The 27,095-nt window shown below is 45.1% G+C and overlaps 1 protein-coding gene across 1 annotated transcript; it reads left to right on the plus strand.

The window, feature by feature from the left end:
- Window positions 1–9,390: 9,390 nt before the first annotated feature.
- On the plus strand, window positions 9,391–26,156 carry Lrrc52 (leucine rich repeat containing 52). Its single transcript, XM_005372055.2, has 2 exons — window positions 9,391–10,012; window positions 25,837–26,156. Exons 1-2 carry the CDS (start codon window positions 9,391–9,393, stop codon window positions 26,154–26,156), a joined length of 942 nt encoding a protein of 313 aa, XP_005372112.1.
- The last annotated feature ends 939 nt before the right edge of the window (window positions 26,157–27,095 follow it).

The following is a 27,095-nucleotide window of genomic DNA, read 5'->3' on the forward strand; positions in this document are numbered from 1 at the left end:
CCTGTCCTGGAACTAGCTCTTGTAGACCAGGCTGGCCTCGAACTCACAGAGATCCGCCTGCCTCTGCCTCCCGAGTGCTGGGATTAAAGGCCTGCGCCACCACTGCCCGGCCTAAATGTCTTGTATATGGATTGGCATCTCTTTTTCTAACTCTGGGAAATTTTTTTTGTTATGATTCCTTTGCAAATCTTTTCTGTACCTTTAGAAAGAGGTCCTCCTTCTATGCCCATAACCTGTAAATTTAGTCATTCCAGGGTGTGTCTCATATATCTTAAAGTTCCCCCTGGTGACTAATTATCATTTTATCTTTGTCCTGGTGGGATGGCCAGTTCTCCACTTCATCTTCAAGCTCTGATATTCTGGCTCCTCCTCGCCTCTGGAGATGAAACTTGCCACAGCTTTTTGTTTGATGTACTGTGCTTTTTATTTCCAGAATTCCAGGGTGTTTTTCTGCAGTATTTCTATCTCTTTGCTGGAGTCTTCTTTCAACTAGCTCATCATGTTCCTTGTCTTATCCAGCTGTCTAAGTCATTGCACATACTTAAAATCTCTACTGTGAGTTCTCTGAGACTTCGTCTGACTGACTCTCAGTAGTAAACCATTTCTTTAAGGTTAATAATTTTTGGAAGAGTTCTGTGTCTTGTTCCCCCCCCAATATTTCTTATGTTACTGTGTTGGTATTTATGCATCTGGTGTTATTTTGTTGCTTGGTTTATTTTTTAATCAGCTATATTCCTCCAGTTGAAGTATTTGCATTGTTCAGACAGGACTTGGATGAGCATATAATTGAGAAAATAATTTCTCAATCTAGGCGCTCAGAGTACCTGGTGTAAGCTGTATGTTATTTTCTGTGTAGGAAATGAACTGAGAAAGCAACCACAGCTGCTTGCTATGGCCTCTCTGCAAATATTTAGTGGTCGGTGGATAAAAGTGCTCCCCTTGGCTTCAATCACTGCTAGAGGAGAAACAGCCAAGTGTGGAGTAGACCCAGATTTTAGTGAATGAGGTTAGAAAGGACAGAAGTGGGGTGGGAAAGGACAAAGATTTAGTAGTAGGTGGGCTTTGAAAAAAAATCAAGGTAGGTAAAACATCTGGGGGAGCAAAGTTGGGATGCTCTTAGGATCTACAGATCTTAGAAAGGGTTACACTTGTGGAAGATTACAGTTAAAAGAAAAGGAGGAGGCTAAGGACTGAAGAGGAAAAGACATAAGGATGGGAGATAGGTGCATATGATGTGGCTGAAGAGTAAAGAACACGTCACAGAAAACTGGGTGGAGAAACAACAATCCTAAAACCTAACTCAACAGTCTACCAAAAAAAAAAAAAGAGCAAAACTGCCATGAGGCACGTATGCGAGCATGAAACTAAAGAATAGAAAACAAGAAACAAAGATACTTGTGGTGTGGATCGCTGCCACAGCTGTGCAGAGTTGAAAGGTGACGTTCTCAGACCCTCCCGACTCCCTCCCAAATAAGGTTCCATATACAGCTGTGTGAAGTGGAGAACCTGGAAACCCTTGATCTCAACAGCCTGTGCTCCTGGGGTTCTGATATATGGGGGAGCAGAGGTTCTAAGTCCTTTCCTGATAGTTTCCTTGGACCCCTGAGCCTTCCTGCCTCCACTGTATTTTTGAGGCAGGGTCTCTCAGTAAACTTGGAGCTCACCATCTCATGTAACCTGGAAATCCAGAAAAACTCCCGGATCTGTCTGCTCCTGCCTCAATCTACTTTGTCTAGTGGTGAGGTTACAAGTGTGCACCGCTGCAGCCAGCTCTCCCCGTGGCCCTCAAGATCTGAACTCGGATCCTCACACTGTGCATCAGCACTTTACCGTGAACCATCTTTACAGCCCTAACCCAACATTAGGAGATAAGTTTCCCTAATTGAAGAAAAAAAAAAAAGAAGAAGCTCAGATGAAGTTACTAGCATTATTTCCATTTTGTACTTGAGGAAAGTGAATTTTAAGTTAAGAAACTTTCTTAAGGATGCTAAGCTTTGAGAAACGCTATGTGTATTAAACTCTCATGCTTCAAGTTTACACTATAATGCCTCTATAGGTCCAGGGAGACTCCCTTCTAATTTTTTTGACTATCCCTAAGCACCCCTTCAGCAATGACTTGTTCTGCTTAAAACACCGCTGCACAGCGGGTTATAGTTTGGGGCAATCTTAAAGAGCTTTGAAAGCCAGTTTGATGGGGGATTGGCCAAGGAGGAGTTCCTGAGCCTGAGAAAGCCCCATCAAGGAGGGTGGGCAGAAGACACATAGGCCAGGGATGGGACAGGACAGCAGGCTAAGTGTGAGGGACAGAAGGGCTGAAGTGAGGGAGTGGGAGTGAGAAGGAAAGAAATGCTGGATGCGACAGACATTACCTCACCAGGAACACATACTCCCGAGGCTGGAATTCAACTTAGTAATTCTGTTACTAGGGCAACAGTAAAAGAACCTATCTCAGAGAGAACCCAGCAGAGAGTGTTTGTGCACCGAAGTACAGAGGCTCCGAGCTGGGAAAAGAGGTGGAAGCAAGTGGCCAAATAATGCAGCAGGAGGGACTGGGACCTCATAGGACATTTCCCTGGCCTCTGCTCTCTAAACATCTGAAGCTGACTTTGGTGGGAAGGCAGCCAGCAAAATCCATGAACTGTTTAACCTCATGACGGATCACCAGTTAAATCCCTAATGCCTGGACCGATCTAGGGACACCCAGAAGTGGAGGTCACCTTCCCCATCTGCCATGGGAGTCCTCATGTAGAAAAGTTCCTTTGAGGGCATTTCTGGCAGCAGAGGCAAAACACTAGAAGCTGACCATGGGCTCAGTTTGCCTCCAATACGATATCACTGGAACCTTTAATGTCTAAAGGTCATTTCAGCCTCTTCAAGGAGGGTAGTATGGGAAAATCTACCATACAAGAGGAGTTCTGAGCACCAATGAAGATGCAGCTGATGCTCTGCTCTGTGTAAGCCCTCTGGTGGATAAGCCTTCTTCCTACGGTCAGGTAACCAGGGTGCTCTCCTGCCCAGCAAGCTATCAGGACAAGATAGCCTTGGCATCTGACTTCTCTTCCACAGACAGTGAGAAAAGACATTAGGAAAATGGAGACATAAAGACTCTCACCAGACTCAAGCAAAATGAGCACTATCCTGTCTAGACTCCAGACCAATGCCTACACACATACCAATGACAACCAGATAGAGGAAGTCCCATCTAACTTACACCGACCACAGTTCTCAAAGTCCTCGTCTTTCCAAAAGCCTTTCTTGAAGAGTGTCAATAGAAAATATGAAGGACTGGTTTGTTGTTTTGGTCCCCTCTTGCACTAGGATTTCACAAGCCTATGTAGGGAATAGATCTCGCCTAGGGGCTACACAGAGGTTTGTATTGCCTGAAGAATTCAGTTTCAAGTATTACATTGGAGACAGGGTGGAGGGGCAATCACTCCTGGTTCCAAAAAGATTCCTACCAGGGCAGTTACGCACCACGTAGGCATCAGTTTTCCCATTGGACACAGCATGTTCTAGATGATCCCGGAAAGAATTCTTCCCTATGGAGGATGAGAGCTCTCCAGGGAAACTGCATCACCCCAGACATCCACTGCTAAGCTTACTGTCATCTCTGAACTCCTTTTTCTCTCTCTCTTTTACACATTTTTGGAGTGTTGGGGGCGGGAGTTGAGATAGTATCTCACGTTACAATCCAGGTTGGCCTTAAACTTGCAGCAATCTCCTGCTCCAGTCTCCTGAGTGCTGTATTGCATATGTGAGTCATCATGTCCAACTTACCATTGCTTCTCTGAGTTAAACACATTGCTTTTCCTTTTAGTTTCTTCCCTATCGTTTGCTGAAGAGAGTCTCAAAGCCTGCTCTAAGAAGTTAACGAGAGCTGCGTGGGCCTGAAGATGCGGCTCAGTTGGTGGGGTGCTCACCTAGCATTCAGGAAGCCCCGGGCTCTTATCCCCAGCACATTAAACCTAGCACTTAGGAAATGGAGGTGGAAGAATCAGAAGTTCAAGGTCATTCTCTGCTAGGTCGAGGTCAGCCTGAACTACCAAGGTCGTGTCTCCAAAAACCAAGCAGGGAAAAATTAAATAAATAAAGAGGACTAGGAATCTCAGGGGAGAGTGCTTGCCTAGCACCAGGCACTAGGTTCAATCTGTCTCCACAAAAAAAAAAAAAAAAAAAAAAAAAATCAAGTAAACAGCAAAAAAGAACATCAAGGATAACAACGCCATAGCCTTCTGAAAGACAGAGAGCCCCAGCGCATAGTCACAATTAGAACCAGGGGCCTGATCTGGTAGGTCAATTTATCCCACAGAATTCATGAAAAACATAGTGCTGGGGGCACTTGTAGATGCTGTGGTTGGTGGTTAAGGCTTGCGTCTGTACCCTCCCCAACTCCAGTCTTGTTATGTGTCTGTTCTGTAACTTGGAGTGTTAGCACTCCTTAGAGTCTCCCTTCATTTGTAAGGTGGGATCACACCACAGTACTCTCTGGGTGGCCAGAAGATCATGTGCCTGACTCTGGTAGATGGTAAAAAGCAATGTCCATCACCCTCTCACCTTTCCACAGAAAGAAGGAAGGGTGGTGCAGGACATTGTCTATATTCTGTCAGTTATGTTTTAAATAAACGCTGATTGGCCAGTAGCCAGGCAGGGAGTATAGGCAAGACAACCAGACAGGAAGTAGAGGCGGGGCAATGAGAATAGGAGAATTCTGGGAAGGAGGAAGCCCATTCCTCCCCAGTCCTTTCCAACCACAGAAGAAGGAAGATGTGATTGCCCTGCTGAAAAAGATACCGAGCCATGTGGCTAATACAGATAAGAATAATGGGTTAATATAATTTATAAGAGTTAATAAAAAGTTTGAGCTAATGGGCCAATCAGTTTATCATTAATATAGACATTTGTGTGATTTCTTTGGGGCTAAACAGCTGTGGGACCTAGTGGGAGTACAGAAACCAGGCAGGACAAAAACCCAGACAACAGAAAGGTGCACAATTCCCATCACGAAATAAAATCTTCTGTTTGGTTTTAAAGACAGGGTTTCTCTGTGTAGCCCTGGCTGTCCTGGAACTCACTCTGCAGACCAGAGTAGCCTCAAACTCAGAGACCCACCTGCCTCTGCTTCCAAAGTACTGGGATCAAAGGTGTATGTCCACCACCACCCAGATCAATAAAATGTTCTCTCAAAGCTTACATTACACAGGCATCTCCCACACTGAAATCTATAAGGCATCTGGAAAACCAAGCCATCTCTCCCTGACAACTGTAAGTTATAACCTTACTTTTAGACCCATCTTAGGGTTTCTATTGTCTAAAAAAACAGCAAGACCATGACAACTCTTGTAAAGGAAAACATTTAACTGGGTAGTCTGCAATTTCAGAGGTTTAGTCCACTATCATCACAGCAGGACATGGTGGCGTGCAGGCAGACATGGTGCTGGAGGAGGAGCCGAGAGTGGAGAAGGAGCTACGTCTTGATCCCACAGGCAGCAGGAAGTAGTCTGAAACAATGGGTGTGGCTTGAGCATATATGAAACCTCAAAGCCTGCCTCCACAACACACACTCCCTCCAACAAGACCACACCAACCCCAACAAAGCCACACCTCCTAATAGTGCCACTCCTTATGAGTTTATAAGGGCCAATTACATTCAGACGACCACAAGACCTAATAACATTAAATAATCCTAGTCATGGTACAAAGATCCAACTGTTCTGAGCTGGAAGCGGGATCCAATTCCTCCACTAAGTCTTTATGCAGTTATGGGGCTTTCCTTTGGTCACCCCTGGATAGTGAAATGCACAATATTGAGGAACCCTGAAAACAAAAGCATTCCTGGGGAGCACAAGAAGTTGGAGTGAGTTCCGCCAACTCTTAAGGGTCTAGTCTCCTGAGTAGGAACTCAGGTAACTTTGAAGGAAAAGATAATGGTACTTTATACTAGCTGGTACTAAAAACAGACCATATATGTCTGTGTGTGTGTGCACGCACATACATACATAGTTGTCTATATATATACATATGTGCATATGTGTATGTGTATATCGGTATATATACCTATATACACATACACATACACATATGTATACACACACACACACTGATTTGGCCTGTGGGTCCTAGCCCTTCCCTTCCAGCCTGCTTTGGAACTTTTTTCCACACAACCTTACTTGTTTTCACCTGCTTTTCTTGGCACTGTTCCGTAGTCCCATGCCCACCGAGAAGACTTAAGAAGAGCTGGGCAAGATCAAAGTCTGGAGTGAATTGTATATGCTAAGTGGCTCTCATACCAAAATTTTACCTTCTTTAGATATGAACCCATGTTTAACTGCTATGAAAGAAAAAGCAATGTATTGGCCTCTGTACCACTGGTTGATAATGTTGGACTCCAGTATCCAAACACCGAGAAGGAGTCGCCCCCAGAAACCACCTCACACACCACAGCCGATGCAAAAGCATGAGGATTTTATTAATTCTGTCATGACAGGGTCCCCCAGCATTTGGGAAGCCGAGGGACCTCGAATAGCTGGTACAGTCTACTTTTAAAGGGGCCACAGAAGCAAGGGGGGTTGTTCTTTGACTATTCTGATTGGCTTATTTGAAAGGGCTATTACCAATAATTGACTGGAGAGCTGTTGCCAGATCAGATGAGGTAAGAGGTCATTTTGACCCTCTTTCCCAGGGGACCGAATCAAAACATACGTATATGGGTAATTGTTCAGGAACTGAGTACGTGCGGGTGTAGCTGTTAGGTCCTTGGTTCCCAGGGGAGGAGGGGAAGCACTATGGCACAGAGGCTGAGAGGATTCAGAATTGTCAGAAATGGCTTCAGGATTGTCTTAAAGTCTTACAATAACTCCATCTGAGCCCTCGGTTGAGCCCATTAACACTTTGAATAAAACGGCATATTTATTCCCCATTGCTCTTTTCTTCTTAGGCAAACAAAAGTATGCCCACGTCAACTTCCCTTACCACCTAAAGCAAAGCAGCTTCGCAGAATTCTCAAGAGTGAGCACACGAGAGCTGCTCACCTCGTGTAAGTGGCCTTAAGCGTCAAGCGTCTGCCTTCTACTTCCACAGCTGCGGTCGAACCTGTGAGGGCCCTTAGCAGCCTGTCTTGTCAGCCCCATCCCTCACTCCGAGAGAACTTCAGTGTCTCATCACCTTGCCCTGTCATCATGAGAGAAGCTCCTTTAGTCCACAAGAGAGTCATTTGGAGGTTTTCTGGCCCCAGGAAGGGACCATTACACTGGGAATTCTCCATCAGATAGAGTTAAAAGTAGAACCCTGCCCATGACCACTCAACTCACCTGACCCCTCACTGTCCTCCTGGAAGAATGGTGTGAGTGCTTTGGAGGTCGGTCAGTGACCATCACGCATGCGAACAAAGTGGCCAGCACACATCACATGACCCACACCTAATAAAGTGTCCCTAGGAGACCCCACCTGAGCAGCACACTGCACTGCAACTCCCAGAGGAAATGGCCACTTTGGAGATTAATCTCTTTCTATAGACTTTTATGTTCTAAATTTATCTCACGAGCAATTTTCTAACCTCTAGGGAAATACTTGCTTATGTTTGTTTGTTTCTTAACAGAATTTAATTATAAAGAAAGGCTGGCTTCCCTATCAATTAAATCTTGTTTCAATTAGTACAACTATCATTTAGGTCATTACGTTAAGTGTTTGGAATTTCTGCTCGAAGGTCACTTTCAATTTAGTAAACATCCCTAAGTCATCGTGTTAATTCCCAGCCAGTCACTCAAGAAACGCTGAGTCAGTAAACAAAATCAAGCATTAGCTAACTAGCCATGAATCCACTTGACTTTATTAATTTCTCTCTTGGCAGAAGTGCAAGAAAAGGAAGCAAACCTTCAGAGACATTCACGCATCATTCATTCAATAAATATTTATTATATGCCTAGTGCCAGGCACTATGTTAAACTAAATATAGATTTTATTGAGTTATTAATATTTCCACCTACATTACATATGAACTCTCTAGAGTACGATCCTATTTTCCGTAAGTAGATGATTTTAATTCCCAAGGTGCTGTCTCTTCACTTCTGACCTCATGCCTTCCCCCATGAAGTAAGTCACACATCCCAGAGAAAGCTTCCAGACCCCATGCCTCCAGAAACTCACAGAAGCGGCACTAGAAAAGTACTCACTGTGTTTAAAGTTCTCAGTGAATACAAGGAATAAGAAATAATTCATATTATCACATTCAGTTTTAGTTTTGGCTTTAATATGTGCATTTGGGCTTTAAGTAGAGTACCTTACAATTTTTTTTTAAAAAAAAGTCTTTTCAAAATACTAATGTGTTCTCTCTCTCTCTCTCTCTCTCTCTCTCTCTCTCTCTCTCTCTCTCCAAATGTAAACAAGGATGTATACATACAATCTAGAAAATAAATCGTTTTGTTTTGTTTTGTTTTTTGAGATAAGAGTTTCTCTATGTAACAGCCCAGCTGTACTGGAACTCGCTTTGTAGACCAGGCTGGCCCCAAACTCACTGAGATTCATCTGCCTCTGCCTCCCAAGTACTGGGATCAAAGGTATGTGCCACCACCACCCGGCTGAAACAAAATCTTAGAGTCCCCATTATCAGAGAAATTCCCATTGCTTTGTTACAAAAGAGGCAAACCCCTTTCCTATCTTCTAAAAACAACTAGCACCCCTCTAAATTCAGAACCCGTGAAAATATCCATTCTGAGAGCTGCTGATCTCAGGATGATGGGGCTGGAGGCATCCCAGGTCCCTCCTATGAGTTAGGGGCTCCAATCTAGTCAAATCCTCTCAGACATGTCTGTGAGGAGCTGGTATGAATGCTCCAAGCATGTACTGGCACACACACACACACACACACACACACACACACACACACACACACACGGTACCCTCATGCCTGTCCCCTGCAGCCACATGCCCAACTTCTCCAGAGAGCAAGCTTACCTACATACACAAAACACCCCACACCACCCAGAAAAACTGAGAAGAACCTTTCCCTCTGCCTGGGAGACTCCTGAGGCTGCTGACATCACAAAAGTGTCAACTGGCAACCTCATTGTCATGTGGCTCTCCCCTGGCTCCCCTTCACTTACAAAGGCAGGGAAAGGGTGAGACCTTTCAAAGTCGCCAAGTGGGCAAGCTTCCAACAGCACTCCGGACTGAGCAAGCGGCAGAGTCACCAAGCCGGCAGCAGGGCACTGGGCCTCGCGTTTCAACTTCTGTTCAGTTCTCCTGTAATGGAAAATTGCTTTGCACAAAGCTAGAGTGTTACAGTTTTTCCAGCACCCAGCCCCTGCCCTGCCCCACCCCTCGGCAGCCTTCAGATCAGGACAGCTTGTGCCCGCCCTCAGGAAGGTAGAAGGAGGGGAACCGTGGCTTCTTACTATGTCCCTTGCTTCAGGCGCTGGCCCCCAGTTGTTACTCTTTTCTCTAGGAATGGGGCTGGTATCAGGGTCCAACTGCCCAGTCAATTGTCTGTGTCAAGCCCAAGAAGTATCTTGCACAGGTATGCAGCTAATGGAATACCCACTGAACATTCCTCTCAACACCCGGAGGCTACTCCTGAGCAATAACAAAATCGCTAGCTTACCAGCTCTGCAGCTAGGATTCCTCAGTGACCTTGTTTACCTGGACTGCCAGAACAACCGGATTCGAGAGCTAATGGATTACACCTTCATCGGGGTCTTCAAACTCATCTACCTTGACCTCAGCTCCAACAACCTAACCTCCATCTCCCCTTTCAGCTTCTCGGTGCTCACCAACCTGGTGCGGCTGAACATTTCCAACAACCCTCACCTGTTGTCCCTTGACAAATACACCTTTGCCAACACCACCTCTCTGAGGTACCTGGACCTCAGGAACACCGGATTGCGGACCATTGATCACGAGGCCTTGCACCACCTGGTGGCACTCCAGACCCTGTATCTAAGTGGAAACCCCTGGAAGTGCAACTGTTCTTTCCTGAACTTCGCCATTTACTTATTAGTGTCCAAATTGGACCACCCAGGTGAGGGACTGATTGGGAGTGGGGAAGAGGATGTGATGGAATAGGAGGAGTTGGTTTCTGAAAAGGTAAGTCAAAAGCTGGTCAGAATGGGAGGGAAAGCTGGGTGAAAATAATTCAAAGCACTGTTGTTGTTTGACCTGGCCCCTCCTTGGGGGGCTTCATAGGAAAGGTTCTGGAATGAGAATTCAGAGTTCAAACGTGTCACCTACTATTGTCTGCCTTTAGAAAAATCTCATTTCTCTGCACCTCGGTTTCCCATCCATAAAACTGGTAATAGTACATAATTCACAGAATTGTAGCCAAATAAATGTGTGTGTAAATGATAAATATTGTAGTTGTAAGGTAACAGATAATTCAGGGACACTGGGCTCCACTGGTACACTGTGTTAATCTGATTAATGCAGTGACTGAATTTTTCCACGGTCTAAAATAAATTCAGCCACTCAAAGGTAAGAGAGACTCCAACTGGACTGCGAGATGTGGAAGGGAAAGTTCCATAGGGAGAGGGGCACGGGAGCTAGAGAGACAGCAGAAGACAGGAGAGAAGGAAAGTCTGATTTGTTTTGAAATGCTGACCTCATTAGGAAGGAGAGAGGAGCGTGACTCAGAGGGCAGATCACAGCGCTCAGTGTCAAGCTGACTGAGGCTAGGGTTAGATCCTGACCTGGGAGAGTCCCAAGCTGGGTGCTACCACCCTGGGCACTGACCCAAGCCTCTCTACCATGGCTCTTTCAGTACCCCAATGCCTCACAGCTTCTTCCCAAGGGGCTCTGCTATATCCTTCAACCTCAGGGAAGTCAGAGCTTGAGAGAAATGAGAGAAATGAAGCCCCTTACAGAAAGCCCTGAGCCACTGGTATTGTCCCCACTTGGCAACTTCTGGCCAAGAATGACAGTGCAAGAACTTGTGGGAAGAGGGACATGATGACCACAAGGAAAAACCTGCCCTCCGGACCTCCCAGTGGCCAGGTCTTAAAAAGCCTTTGGGGCAGAAAGCACGCTAGAGTGAAGCTAACCAGGATTCCCAGGTAGCATTTAAGAAGGCATCTGACTCGGCTGCCAGAGACTTGAGCTGGAATGGTTATAATCAACAAGAAGGAACTGTAACTGTCAGAAGCCTCCCCAGTAGCACTAAGCCTGAAGGCAGGGGCGATGATACTATCCGGGCCGTCTTCCCTAAGAGTCAGAGAATGCCTTGTATCCATCACTCTAATAGACAGCCAACTTCTGTGCATTAAATGTAGTTCCTAAATGTGAGTGTTCCGGTCAGTTCATGTATGCCTTTTCCTGCCCAGCCCCAGATTTATCTGCCCACAGCCAGAGAAGTCTCTGCAATGGGACAATTTCTCATCATGTCTCATTCTTTGCTTGGATATTACACCAAAGCAAATGCCCACATACACATTTTTAGAGATCAAATGTGTTAATTAGCACTTGTTAATCACATATGTTACGGTCAGTCCCCCCATCTGTCTCTTACCCCCTTCCATTCCTACTAATTGTTTTCTTTCCAGCTAGCCTCCCTTCTTTCATGTCCTGTGTGTGAGCACATATGTGTGTGTGAGAGAGAGAGCACATGTGTGTGAGCACATACGTGTGTGTGTGTGTGTGTGAGAGAGAGAGAGAGATCGATGAGTTTAATTAGAGTCGTTCACATGAGCATAGCAAGGTATTTATAGGAATACAGGAACATGGGCAACTTATCATTGGCTACATCGCTGAAGAAAATGTCTTCACCTTCCCTGGTAACCACTAACTGCCAAAAGCTCCTCAGGTAGGGGTAAGACCTTAGGAGCCCCACCCACCACAGAACGTTGACAGGCCCAACCTTGTGCAAGTCATGTATCTGTGTGATCCAAGTATACAGGCAAATTTTCCTTGACTAGTGGCCACCAGGTTGCCAGGGCAGCTTCCTACCCTAGCTGACTACAACGTGGCAATTCACCCTCTCTTCCAGCTCCCAGGCCTACCATGCAATTCACCAAGCTTCCACCCCTCTTGTAATACTCCTTAATCAAATTCCGCTTTTACAGTTATGTCTTCTCAGAATTTTCAGGCTGACTCCTTTGGACTCCTTGACTCATTCAATTCAATCTGTAATTGAACAAGATTACAAAACAGGTCTGCTTCACTACATGTTTTCAAAGACAGCAGAAGGCAAATCTGTTTTGCCAAGCTCATAAATCCCTCATGGATAAAAGGCAGACACCGTTTTCCTCTACCAGCCATTGGGATCCACAACTGCGGATCTACTCATCCCCTCTGCTGTCCAGAGGCCCAGAGTAGCCTTCCAGGCCACTTCTAGGAGAAATAGGGTCCCATTGTTCCTGCTCATTGCTGACATCTCTGCAACAGAGATGACCAATTTCTTGAGTTCTTTGTATATTTTAGAGATCAACCCTTAGTCTAATATGGGGTTGCTTAAAATCTTTTCCCTGTTCTGTAGGCACCGTTTTGTCTTGTTGACCATGTCCTTTGCTTTATAGAAGCTTTTCAGTTTCAGAAGGTCCCATTTATTAATTGTTTCTCTCAGTGTCTGTGCTACTGGGGTTAAATATATAATAAAATATATATTTTATTTTCGAGACAGGGATTCTCAGTAGCTTTTTTTGGTTCCTGTCCTGGAACTAGCTCTTGTAGACCAGGCTGGCCTCGAACTCACAGAGATCCGCCTGCCTCTGCTTCCCGAGTGCTGGGATTAAAGGCATGCGCCACCACCACCCGGCTACTGGGGTTATATTTAGGAAGTGGTCTCCTGTGCCAGTGCATTCAAGTGTACTTCCCACTTTCTCTTCTATGAGGTTAAGTGTCATTGATTTTATGTTGAGGTCTTTAATCCATGTGAAGTTGAGTTTTATACATGGCAATAGATGTGGATCTAAAACATATTTTTTTAAAAAGCAGTGAACTAACAGATTACCATGCTACCATTTAGTTCATCTGTTCATCCCTTCAAATGTATTTTGAGTGACTCCCATTACCGAACAATTACCAATGAGTCTAACTAACCCCAGGCTCAAAGGGGCCATATGTGGAGACTCACGTGACCCTAGGAAACCAGCACCATAAATATGTGTCTCAAGGTCTGGGGCACAACAGACCTAAATAAATCTGGAGCCAGTATATGCCTGGACACACACTTAAACCAACCTTGGCTACAAGTGATGGGCAATCACCATGCAAGACAGCCGAGCCCAGTGTTGAGAGCTCAGGTTCTGAAGAGAAATAGACTTGTATTATGATCCCAGCCTGATACTATCTATAAGATATCAGATAAGTCATTTAACCTCTCTGACCTTCAATTTATCACCTCATCTTTAAGGCATGGATAATAATAGCACCAGCCTACCTAGGGCTGTCATAATGATGAGATGAGAGCATTCAGGAACTGCTGTTAGCATTAAGCAAGACACTTCATAAACCTTCTGTAAACAGTTGTAGACATAAGAGAAATGCATAGTACTGTAGAGAATATGTCTGCCAAGTGGCTCGTTGAACAAGGGTAGACTTCAGGAAGGTTCAACACACAAAATACTGTCCAGGAAACAGGACTATAGAGACAGATTGGGTGTGTAAAGAATTTGGGAAGGTGATCATTAAATCCCAGAAATGTAATGCATGAGAAAAGAGGCAAGGGGACTCCTGGAAGGAGTTGAATATTAGATAAATTGTGAACACAGACTCTCAGAAAGTCAAAGTGAAGATCAAAATCAAGACTTGGTTACCTATCAGTGAGTTACGAGACTCAGAGTAGACCAGTACCCAAGGTAGCTGTGCCTGCACTGAGTCTGGGTCTTAAAGCTCACCCTAGAGAAAATCCACTTCCAGAGGCAGCTATAGATGAGCACAGCTTTCCAGTAGGCAAGAAAGTCAGCCCAACTGTGTGTGGGGGGGGGCATAGCCTTGCAACTTGCAAGTGCTGAGCAAAGCCTCACTCCAATACTCCCTCCCAACTGCTGCCTACTACTGAGCTGAAGTTAGATGAAGGATATTCACGCCCCCAATGCCATGACTTTGAAAAGGTCCCTGCAAGAATACTAACTTCCTGAGGAGAATAATACAAGTATCCTTGCACTGTTATCAGCTCTCCTATAAGAGGAAGGGATAGACTATTGGGATCTCTAAGTAGTAAGATGAATTCTGCAGCAGTAGAAAGCCTTGAAGGATACAGAGGTGCTGAAAGAAAATGAAGGGGTCTTAAGAAAATATATGAGGATACGTCCTTCTCCTATATCACATCCTGGGCTCAGGGGACCCCCTGCAAAGGAGGCTGTACAGGAAACTGGAATGTTCTGCTCACCTCAATTCATCATAATACTGCACAAAACAGGAATATTGAAACTTTCCCAAATTAGCAAGACACTTGGTACTATTATCAAAAGTATTACTCAAACAAAATCCTGCGACACTCTAACCAGACACATGAAAGCATTCAGTCTTACACAGTCTGCTTTGCAAATGCAGAGGACAGCAGACATGGAAGCATGTCCTGATATGCCAGTGGTCAGGTATCCTGCTGAGCCTTGGTGAGTACAGGGTTAAAAACAGATGCGTGCATTCCAGTTCCTTTTAGCCCAGGTCAGCAAGTAGGTGAACTAATTCCTGGCCACAGCTGTAATTTTCCAGTCATTAGGGCTATCTGAAGGTGAGAGTGGCAATTGAATTCTCTCCGGGATATTTGTTTGCCCTAGTGGGACAGGCTTGAATATTTCTAGGATGTTCTCCAAAACCTCACTCAGCTCTGAGCTCCTGGTCTCTATGTCTGTTTCCCCTTTGCCCCCAAAGTCTGGCCCAAAGCAGCCCAACGGGTGTTTCTGCAGCACTGGAAACACTTTATATGTGATATCCAATACAGCAGCCATTATCTGTATGTGGCTATCGAGCTCTTGAAATCTGAAGTACCATGGAACTGCATTTCTGATTGTTATTTCATGTCTGTTTGATAGCCAACCAGGACAGTGGCTCTCACAGCACTGGGGAAGCTGAGGCTTTAGAATCCATAGTGTGTTAGGTTTGTGTTGGAGGAGCTATTTGGTTGGTTAGTTTCTGTTTGTTTGGGGTTTTTGTTTTGTTTTGTTTTGCTGTGATAATATTTCTGAGAAGACAACCTAAAAGAGAAAAAAGTTGTTTGGGTTTATGTTTCAAAGATTTAAGTTCACAGTTGACTGGCTCCATGGTTTTTAGGTTTATGGCAGAGAGATAAAGAAGGAAGGACCCACAACAAAGTGACCTACTTCTTACAACGAGTCCCCACATTTTAGTTTCTACTTCCTTCCAATAATGGCCTCAAATTAAGAATTCCTCAATGAGTTAACCCACGGATTAGGTCAGCGAACACATGATTCAGTCATGTCCCAAAACCCCCACAGCTGAACATTACGTTGGTGATCAAGCTGTCAACATGAGATTGTAACCTATAGCCAGTGTCCTCACAGGTAAGAGACCAGTGAGTCTGGCCCAGCATGGATGGATCCAGACATCCAGGTTCCAGATTGTTCTCCATTTTTACAGCATCTTTTGTTATTGTGCACATCAACCTATTTGCCTCTAGAACATTTATTATATTCTTAACGTGTGCAAAATGTGTGAAGATTGTTGTGGCACAAAGAGGTCCTAATTCCTGCTTAGTAAGACCAGCTAGGGACAGAAGAGACAGATGTAAAACAGAGTGGAAAGCCAGAAAGCTGCAGCAACCCCACTGGGTGACCTTAGGGGAACTACTCCCTCACCTTTCTTGTCTTTAAAGTGGGAGAAGAGAAATTGAAATCCTCTAAGACCCTTGCATCTGGCAGGCTTCGTACCTAGATAGAAAAACTAGACATTCGTGATAGAAGAGAGCAGTGCTCAACAGACAGGATCCCAGGCAAACAAGGGCATGCAGAGTCAAAGTGGAGATGGAGGTATTCCTAGGAAAGATGGCTACAACCGCAGTTAGCAAGGGAAATTAAGAAGCAGGAAGCCTCTAACGCTGGCATTCTTCTACTGCCAGTGTTAAGCTCCATCAGCTTGTCCTCTGCCACAAGAGAGCCAGTGCCCCAGTCTTTCTTCTCGGTCCTGACACACCCAAACAGAGATCCTTAAACTCTAATGAACACAAAAATCCCACACTCTGAGTTCTGGGTCATCCAATTGCAAGTGTCCTTAGGCCACTTCTCAGAGAGACTTTGTCAATATTCTGTGTTCTAGAGCTTCTGGGGCTGTTCCAAGTAGAGAAGAAATTAATTCACACTGAGATGCTAATGGGTAATAATGTTTTGAAATGTTTCCCTCTCAGGCATTTGCAGCTTGACAGGAAACAATCAGAAATTAAGAATTCAGAAAGTGACTGGGGACCAGAATTAAGAATGGAGCAGTTTTAGGACAGAGGGTCCTTTGTGTCAACTCTTAAATTGCAGTCCTTAGGCAGTTCTAATGGAGCCCAGCGGTGGGGCCCAAAAGTCAAGGGGGAATCTAGGCAAGAGTGCCACAGAAGTGGGTACAGCAAATAAGGGACATCTGCAGGGAGCAGATGGGTTGGGTCATGTGCTTCTTCTGGTCCAGATCATTTTGGAAGCATCTGAGCAGAGAACATCTTAGTTTCATTCTGAGGCTATTTCATCCGGTATCCAGGCAGCTGTAATGAGATAATGGGCCCCATTTCAACACACCAAATACAAAGTTACCCTTAGCTGTGTCAAAACTTAGATTTCCAGAATGAATTCAGGTCTTTCACCATTTCACTATAAATGTTAACCCAGCTCCAGGTTCCTCCACCCTCAGAGACTGAAATAAAGACCAGAGGCAGATGTGGGAAGAAGAGTTGAGAGAAAAAAGAGAACTAATTTCTATGCAGCAGATGATTCAAACATTATCAATTGTTCTGCCAGCCTGGCTATCATGTATTATAAAATACTCCCTGGCCTTAATGCTAAATGATCATCTTTCTGAGAGCAGTAAAGGGGCAGGAAGGGAAGTGATTAAACCACCCCCTAAAAGAATGGTTAACTAGTGATTCTGATAGACTCCCTTACTCAACCCAAAGGGGATCCAAGAGAGTAAGTCTTTCAGTTGGTGAAGTACCAGATTTCTCCATGTGGGTTCTCAAACCACCCAGCAAACTTAGGCTTCTGGAAAGCTTCAGTAAAAGGCTGACTAGAACAGCGGACCTGAGTCTCCTCATCTCTACAGATAAAGAGCACCTTATCCTGGAGGAATCCAGCAGGATGGATACAACTAGAAAGTGAGATGAGAGTCTATCCTAATTGACCCTGGATAATTATCTGGGGACCATGCTTGGGACCTTGTGAAGCCCTGAAGGGCAGGCAAGTCTGGAGATAGAGTTAGGAATTAAGCCCCTGTAGACATACAGGAGGCAGAGAACAGCCTATTAGCAGCAGTGGGAATGGAGCTGTAGAGACATAGGAAAGAATTTGGAAGGTAGAAACAATAGGACTTAGGACTGAACTGGCCTTCTCGTGGTTCCTTGTACTTCCTCTCTGGCAAAAGCATAGGTAATAAATTTGTATTAATTTAACTTCCTAAATATTGGGAGAACTATGCCAGTATTCCTGCACCTTTAGAAAACAGCACAAAGTCTGACAACGAGGAAATGCCCAATACATACTGCATCAAATGAATGAATGAAATTGGGGAAATTGCAGGAAGAAAAAGTAAAGGATTAACTCCTAAGGTTTAGCTAGGACGGTTGTGGGAGATACACTGAGCTGCACACTTGTCAGTCATCTTCCCACCACAATAAAATGCCTGACATTTCCGACTTAGCATGAGAACGTGAGTACTGGCTCAGAGCTGGGAGGATTTAGTCCAGAACCAACTGGCCTCATTGTCTTAGACCTGCGGTGAGACAGCACACCATGGCAGAAATGCAGTTCCTTACAGGGCAGTGAGGATTTGGGGTCCAGAGAGCTGTGACCCAGGGACTGAAGGTGCCAACCTGGGACAGGCTCTCTAGTTCATTGTCTCATGCTCATGATGGTTCAATATGTGAACTCACGGGAGTATAAGCAAAGGAAAAGCAAAAAAGTATTAAGGGGAAGTGAGAAATTAACGAGACCAAAGGGAACTTCCAAAACTAAAGATTTATTGCAGAAGAAAGTGGTCAGGGCAGCTTCCAGAGACAATGGGGGAACCTGTGTGGGCAGCCACTAAGGTGCTTGTGTGTGTGTGGTGGGGGGATTGCAAGATGACAGAAACTGGACAAAGACTGGGGTGATTTCTGTTCAGACTGGGTAATTCTCTGAGCATATCAGAGCCAAGTCCATTGGGGGAAACACTGCATATCCTCATGGCCCAACCAGGGAGATAATTACATACTGGCCCCCCAGTTAGAGATAACTGAAGTCTCCCTCTGTATATCTCTGACCTCATCTTTTTAGATACTAATCTTGACTGTGTGTGAGATTTAGTGCCTACTGGAGTTACCACGTTCTGACCTTGTAGGTGTTCCTGGTCTTAGACCCTTGATGGAGTCTAGTAGCTGTTAATTAGACTAGGTCCTCACATTTGTTTATCTAAGCAGCCAGTAGTTTTGCCATGATAGGCCTGGGTTGAATGAGATTTTTTTTTTTCTCCGCCCAGCCAAGTAGTTTTTAAATGAAAGGTACAGTGATTTCAAACCAGGCAGTTCTATCCATGCACTTATAATCCCAACACTCAGGCTACAGGTAGGGGCAAGAGGATCTTTGTGAGTTTGAAGCTAGTCTGGTCTGTATCAAGTTTTAGGTCAATCAGGGCTACACAGTGAGACCCTGTCTCAAGAACAAAACAAACAGCAGGTGTTTCAGGGGTCAGTCTATTCCTTGGTAGTAGGACATTTGCTGAGTAGATGTGAGACCCTGAGTTTGATCCCCAATACCTTATAACAGCACCAGCATCCAAACTCCACCTTAGCTTTGCCTGCTTGAAGGCAACCCTAGACAGCCACTGAGATGTAGCTGGGGTCTCCTCTGCTCACCTCGCATCCAGCCCTTTTTCTAGGGACCAGTCTGGCACAGCTGGAGCCTGTTTAGAAGCCATTTTTACTGATCATTTAGTCTATTACAATCAACAGCAGCAGAAGGGGGACTGTGTGAAAGGCCAACAATGCCTGTGCATGTTTGGGGGAAAGGGGCTCTGTGGGAGTCAGGGCCAGCTGGAGCCCGCTGACACTAACTTCATCTTCCCAGAGCCCTGTCCATCCTCTTTTCTGGTCAGCTTAGATATCTCAAGCCCTGTCACAAGTCCTGTTATTTCCCATTCCTGGTGCTCCCAGTGCTCTTGAAGAAGGGTGCTAAGAAGGCTAAGGATAACCAGCCCAACTTTTGAGTCTCCTGAGCAACAGATTCCTGTGAGACGATGAGCGTTAGTAAATTCAGACTAGAGAACACGCCATTAAATACACATATGGAGAATCACAGTCTCTGGTATCATCAAACTCAAGCAAAATGAGAACAGCAAAGAGAAGATGGTTTAGAATAAAGGACTCCGAGGGCCAAGCACAGAAGCTCTGGTAGCTGTTTCAGATCAGGAGGTCTCCAGTTGGTGGCTTCTGAGCTGAATAAGGTGAGGGTCAAGCCATGGAGAACACAGAAGCGAGGTAAGAAGAGTCTTTCTAGACAAGGGACAAGTGAAGGTAAAGATCCTAAGAGCATGGGTGGAGTAGAGGGAAGCAGGGGAAGGAAAGGACTGAGACAGAAACAACTAGTCAGAAGACAGACCACAAGGCAAACAAGCCATGGAAGTGCCGGGTTGTATGCTAATATGACAAGGAGGCCTGGAAGGGTTTTTGGCAGAGTAGTAACATGCTTTGTGATTGACGGTTGGCTCCTGCTGCTGTATGGAGAAGAGGTTGTCAGAAAAGGGGGGTAAGTGAGGGAGGATGGTGACTCAGACCAGGGTAACACTGCACGTGGTAAGAACACTAAGAACTGAGGCACAAAATAGTGAAGGCAGCACCCACAGTGTTTGCTTATGCCTTGAATATGGGATGTGAGCAAGGAGAGTTCTTTGTTTCTTCCTGGTCCACTGGAGAGTAGCAGTGCCTTCACTCCTGAAACGTTATAAACTGCTTGTTTCCATGAGGGTACACCACAGGTTTGCCCACAGGCCAATCTGGTTGGATCATTTTCTAAATTGAGGCTCCATTTTCCAAAATGATACTAGCTCTGTCAAGTTGACATAAAACTAGCCAGCACAGAGTAATTGAATGACAGAAAAGACTATGAAAACAAACAGGTTGTAGTTTGGTGAGCCCCGACTTAGGACATCACAGGAAGGTCACTGGGTGTTGAAGAAACAGAGATCCTGGTTGGCAAAAGAACCCACGTCAGAAGTAAAAAGATTCATAAAGCCATGGTAAAGGCCTTGCCTGCCCACCAGCTTTAGTGTTGGACTGTTAAATTCCAAACCTGCCTGGAATACAGACAGAATGAGTTCACAGACTGGGAAACCTAATGAGACTCTATTTCAAACCATTTTAAAGAGGCTAGGAATCTCACTCAGTGATAAATGTTACCCACTATGCACTAGTCCCTACACTGAAGCCTAAGTACAGCAGGGAAGAAAGGAAAGAAGCTGGAAGGAAGGAAAAGAAATGGAAAAAAGAAATAAAACTTGGTGTTTCGGGAGGTCACTGAAGGGATGTCCTCCAATTCCATCCTCTCCTTGTGCCTCCTTGAGGCTCACCCCCACCAAAGCCCAGAGAGTTCGCTGAGCACACAATAGGATGTAGCCTGCATGGGGTCTGCTTGATTCTGTACCAAATACCTGGACATCCGGATCATGGCCCTTGCCCAGAACGATGATCTTTTCTGCAGGCCAAAGAAAGATTCCTCTGAGAAGGAGCCCAAGTTCAAAGGGAGGCTTCATAGCCTTTTACAGCTCATATGTGGTTCTGAAGCACAGACTCCCTGGTGTCTGCACACACCTGGTTCTGGAAGACATGCTTACTGCCTGTGAGTAAGACGCTCTGTGCAGAAATAAACAAGGTGATAGTTTATGTTTCCTTTGGAACTATTCTCAAGTAGTTAAACATTAATAACATCTGTAATTGTCCTGGGAGTTTTAACTGGGGCAGATGCTCTGGGCCCCCTGGAGTAATTGAAAGAAGGGCTATCGGGCCTAGATACACATCTATAATGAGAAAGGAGCCCCTTGTAAGAGGGAAGGACAGACTATAGTTTACTCGTTCCCTAGCCTGGGAATATTTAAATCAACCCTCCAAGCTGGTTTACAGTAGGTTTTACAGCTAAATTTTATAAATGCTTCATGTGATACCTGGCACACATCAAATATCCCACCACCAGTACACAGATATATAATCTCTGAAGTCACCAAATCAGACTAGAAAAATAATATATTACCAACAAGCTAAGAAAGTAGATTTAAATAATAAACAAGAAGGCAAAAAAGTAAAGAAATGGGACATAAGTGAAATAAATGGAAAACAAGTAAGTACTAGATACAAAATGTCAATGGACTGACAGAAAGTTTTACTAGCTTGGGAGGAGGGAAAATCCCAGCTGTAAGTTGCTCACAAAAACGTCCTTTAAATATAGGAAAACTGAAAGACTAAAAGGATGGAAAAGATAAGCAGTGCAAGTGCTAGCTGAAAGGAATTCAGTCCGGCCACACTAAGGGGAAGGCACCCTTTACAACAAGAATCTTTCCTGACATTGAGAGCTATTATTCAATAACCGAGAAGCACAGATATATCTTTCTATGCATCTTTTTAACATAGGTTAAAATAGGACAGAACTAAAAGGAACACCGACTGTCAGGTGAGGTTTGGAGCTAGAATGTGTCCATAAAAGGTAAAATTCCTTCCACAGGAGCAAATAGACAACCGACAAGAACTCGGGGACAATCGATAATTATAGATTAGGAAGTAAGCAGGGGAGACTGGGGAGATGAGTCAGTGGGTAAAGTCCTTACAGCTCAGGCATGAGGAGGACCTGAGACTAGATCCCCAGCAGCCATGATGAAAGTCAGACATGGCCACACATTTCTATAACTCAGTACTGGAGGGGTGCAGACAAGCGAATTCCCGAGGCTTGTTGGCAGACCAGACCAGTCACAACAGTGAGCTCCAGGTTCAGTGAGAGACTGTCTCAAATGAATAAGACAGAGACTAACAGAAGATGTCAACCTCCAGCCTTCACACACACACACACACACACACACACACACACACACACACACACACGTATACAAAGATAAAACTTAAATTTAAAAGTCAGCAAGGTGCATATCTCTATAATACCACAATCTAAGGGATGTTAATCTAAGGGACTTAAACAGAACAATATACTAAATAAAGATAAATGTATTTTTCAGAACAAAGAAAATTTAATAAAATTGGCCTGATGCTATACCATAATGCAAATCATCAAAAAATTTCTAAGGATTTTCAAAATTACAGAACATGTTTCTACCAACAGTAGATTTAAACCAGAATCCAATTGTCTTTAAGAATTTAACTAGGATCCAATTATCTTTACAAATTACTAAAATTCTCCAAATACTTACAAATAGCAGTGAATAATAGCTCTTATTAGTAAAAATAAAGATCAGATATATTTTACATCTCCAAGAGCTAGAACTCCCTCTGGTTGTTAGAAAAAGCAGTCATGTAAATAAGCATTGCACACAGGGAAGACTTGGCATGTGCTTTCTAATGACACCAGGCCAGGCTGTAGACGACCAACTGCATGTCCTATGACCTGGAAGACGGATGTCAGGGGAAGGTCTTGAGGAATAGAGAAGCTTTAGGGTTAGTTCTCACAGAGTGAGAAGAGCTTGATCAGGCAAAGACTGAAGAAAGAGGCTGTCAATGCCATGAGCTGTAGGACACAGCCAGCTACAGAAGAGGTCCAGGGCACAATGCCATCAAAACTTAAGATGCTTAGACTGGTGAGAAAGTGAGCTACAAGGAGCGCAGCAAGGAGGGAAGGGCAAAGTGGGCAGCCGCTGAGACAGGACAGGTGCTGCGGGTATTATTCGGAGGCCCACAAGGGGATCAATCATATCAGTCTAGACAAAGCTAAACCTGGGGGAAGCAGCTTAGCATTTGTGGGTGACATGGACCATAGCTGGTACACTTGGAAGCACAGAGCAGAGAGACTGAGAGAGCTCAACCTTGACAGTGATGTGTGGGGGAAGGGGAGAGAAGGGAACTGTAGAAAAAAAATGCAGCCTCCCTCCTAACAGAGCCACCCACACCCCTGACTGGCACAGCAGCCTAACAATGCATTAAAATCACTGCCTAATTGCTCCTTTCAAAGTTAATGCTCTGAAATGGGGAAGTGTGTGTTTAATGTTTAGTCTCATCTCTGCCGCCCAAGCCCCAATTTGAAAGCCAAATCTTTTTAAAAATAGAATGAGATAAACCCCTAGACACAGCTCCGACCCTCAGAATCCCACGTTTTCCTTTTTCAAATCTGTCTTTCTCTGGCAGTTTGAGCAGGTGACCTGGGAATCCTGTCTGGATGGACCCTGGAAGTTTCAGCAGCTATGTTCGTTCCTCCCAGCTCCGTTCTTGAACTCTCAGACAGAGCCCAGGAAGTCTTCTCGTCCACAGACCCTTTTCTCTCCACATAAACACCATCAATCAGAGCAGGGTAGCCCACGGTAAATTGCCACACTCAGTGTAGAGGGAAATGGCTTCATCTCCTGTCCTTGGTGATCACTGCAAGCAATGAATGTGGCACAGTCTTGTACCCCAGGTTTACAGCCTCCTCCAACAGCTCATCTGCGTCCAGTTGTAACTCTCCTACCAGACCGCTGGGAAAGGGGCAGGAATGGAATCCCTCCCACTGTTCTCTCCAGACACCCACACCCACACCCACACCCACATGCGTCCTTCCAGCCTCCTCCTCTATGATTCTCCTATCTCTAGCTTCTGTTGGGATTTCCCAGCAAACCCACTTCCCTAACTTCCTTGTCACCAAGGACATTGATGCCACCACATAGCTGCACAGTTCCTTCTCTAAAGTTAGAAGAGTCTTCTCTGTAATGTCTTCCGGTTCTAGACATCATGTCTCTACAGGCCCTGGAACAGCTCAGTCCTGGCTTTCTGTTAGCTAGAGCCTTTGAGTTACCTAGAACCACAAATCATGAAACTCCCTAAGTCTCCATTTCCTTGTTTATAAAACAAAGATGAAAATTTTATAAACAGCAAGATGGTTATAAGCATTACATGAGATAAAATGTATAGGTCAGCTGACACTGAAAGCTTAGATAATAGCAGTTATGGTTATGATTGATTGTGGTCATGGCAAACCCTGGTCTTGACTCTAGGCTGGAGCTTTTCTATTCATCACAAATATGCTGGGCATGTTTACCTGGGTACCTCAACATACACCTCAGCATCAGCAAGACAGAGTACCCGGAGCTAGAAAAACAGAGCTGAGGACAGTGTTCCAAGTACTGTGCACACTTGGCACAGCAGCCTGTCTTCTCAGCCATGCCTGTCAACCCTGCTAACTACCCTGAGAATACACATCACCATCTGTGCCTGTGAGATGGGAAAGTAGGGCCGAGAGAGGAAGTGAGTTATACTGCCCAAATCCACATGACTGGTAAGTGACGCTTTGGATTGGATCCTGTAGGTAGCTCAAGAAGCCTCTTTTCCTGCTCTATACTAAAGTATGTGTTACTAGATATAGGGAGGCTCTTAGAGAAGCAACCATAGAGCTGCATCAGCTGCTAAAAGTGACTGAGGCTTCAAGTCATTCATGCAACCAACTGGTGAGTGTCAAATAGCATTGCTAAGGACTAGAACTGCTTTGCCTACTGGCAAAGTCTTCACATTGAACTCCCCAGACTCGCATACAAAAAAACACACCAGAGACTTTCCCAGGGATCTTGTCCTTCCCTAAAGTTGAGGTAAATGGTTTCTGATTCTCTCGGGCAATATTAATGGTCTCTGTCAATTGGCTTTTCATCAATGTCACAATATACCTGAGAGAAACAATTTTAAAGCAATGGAGATTTACTTTGACTCATTATTTCATAGCCTTCAGCCTACAATGGCTTGATCCCATTGCTGTGAGCCTGGGTTCAAGCAGAGCATTAAGGCAGAGATCACAGAGTGGAACCAAGTTAGCTACTCACCCACAGTAGCCAGGGAGCAGACAGTGAGCACGGGTCCAGGGGAAAGACACAACCTTCAAGTCACATCTCTAAGACCCACCTCCTCCAACTAAGCCCCCTCCACTAAGAGTCATTGCTGTGAAGTCACTGATGGACTAATGAGTCCTTCCACAAGGTTAGCCCCTCACAGGCCAGTCACTCAATAGCACCAGCAGCTGAGAACTAAGGTTTCCAAATATACGTCTTTTAGGCAGACAAATAGCATTCAAACCATAAAGTAGTCCCTGAGCGGGCTCAGGCTCCAGTACAGAGAAGGGGACCAGGAGATGGATGAAGGTAGGTAAAAAAGAGAAAGGAGAAAGCTGGCTAACCTTAGTGCAAAAGTTCCAACACTCCATGTTTAAGTTTCCAGCCCTTTGTTGGGGTCCCTCCTTCCGTTAGGGAGGGTCTTAAGCAAAGGGCATTATCAAGGTCTGCATGTAGCTAAGCCTGGGGGTGAGACATAGTCCTGGGCACAGCACTTTTCAAACTTCTGTATGCCACCAAACACCCCGGGATCCTTGTTGAGAAGCAGGTAACTCAGATAGCCTGGTGTGGGCCTGAGAGTCTGCACTTCTAACAAGGTCGAGGCAACACCAGTGCTGTTGGCCTACACGCCACACTTTGAGCGTGAGCTCCAAACACCCTCACCCTTTGGCTTAGGACAATGGGAAGCCTGCTGTTTCAGCACCCTGCCTGCTGTGTTTCTCTTCATAGATGGCCAGAACGCCACGTGCACGGAGCCCACTGAGCTGTCAGGGTGGCCCATCACACGGGTGGGGAACCCTCTCCAGTACATGTGCATCACACACCTGGACCACCAAGACTACATCTTCCTACTGCTCATCGGCTTCTGCATCTTTGCTGCCGGCACCGTGGCTGCCTGGCTCACAGGTGTGTGTGCTGTGCTATACCAGAATGCCCATCGAAAGTCGAGTGGCGATGACACCGAAGATGAGTCGGGGAATCGGGTCACCGACCAGATTTTTCGAAGCAACTCTTACTTCGGCCAGAGTCGATTCCCTCAGCTGACCTAGCTGTCAGACAGTACTACCAATTGTGCCTTTCCTGGTCTGGTTCCCTGCTTTCTCTCTCGCCCTCCCATCTTACCACCACTGTCTTAGACATTGAAGATGCCCAGTAAAATAAAAATATATTGGGTGGTCATTTCTGAGGCTGGTCCCTTCCTGCTCCACCAGCCCACACCTACTTCCTTGAGCTCAGCAGACAAACAAAGTCCAGAAAAGTTGTTGGATTCATCTAAATGCCAAGGAAGTCCACCCTAAAAGCAAGTAGACTTTTATTGAATTACTATGTCTCAAAAGTAAATGCCCGAGAGAGTTGAAAAATCTAAGGTAAAATCTTTCTCAAAGAGCAAACAATCTGCAGGGAAGTCAAAAGTACTATGTGGCCATGAGTTATCTTCACATACCAACCATCTCATAATTATCGCAATGATCAGACATTAGTATAGCCTACCAGTGGGAACCTGACCACTGTCCACAAACACTTAACAATATAAGCACAGGTTTATCATCTAACATAGTTAGGTATAATTACATGTTACAATGCCTTGGCTAAACAGAGGTACGAGAGACACTGGGTGTCACTAGCAACAGAATCCTTATCAAATGCCTAGCACTTAACCAGCTCTGTACACAATTTCACCTACTAGGTTAATTCTCCCAACAGCGGGGTCAAGCGGTTAATGTGACCCTTGTATTTCTAAGGTACTCGGCCACACAGTAACAAACTCTAGTTTGCAGGAGTGTGGTAAGAAGCAGAGCGAGTGTTGAACTGTTGGCTGCCTGACACCAAAACTGATGTCCTGTGCCTCTGTGTCTCTGTGTTCCATGAGCTGCTGTCCTCCCTGAAGTGCTCGGCAGAGCAGAGCACACAGGTGTGGTCCCTCTGTCAGGGCTGCACACTCAATGGAGTGCACACAGGTGTGGTCCTCTGTCAGGGCTGCACACTCA

The sequence above is a fragment of the Microtus ochrogaster genome, unplaced genomic scaffold (genome assembly GCF_000317375.1).
Source record: "Microtus ochrogaster isolate Prairie Vole_2 unplaced genomic scaffold, MicOch1.0 UNK166, whole genome shotgun sequence".
In the NCBI taxonomy this organism is placed as follows: Eukaryota; Metazoa; Chordata; class Mammalia; order Rodentia; family Cricetidae; genus Microtus; species Microtus ochrogaster.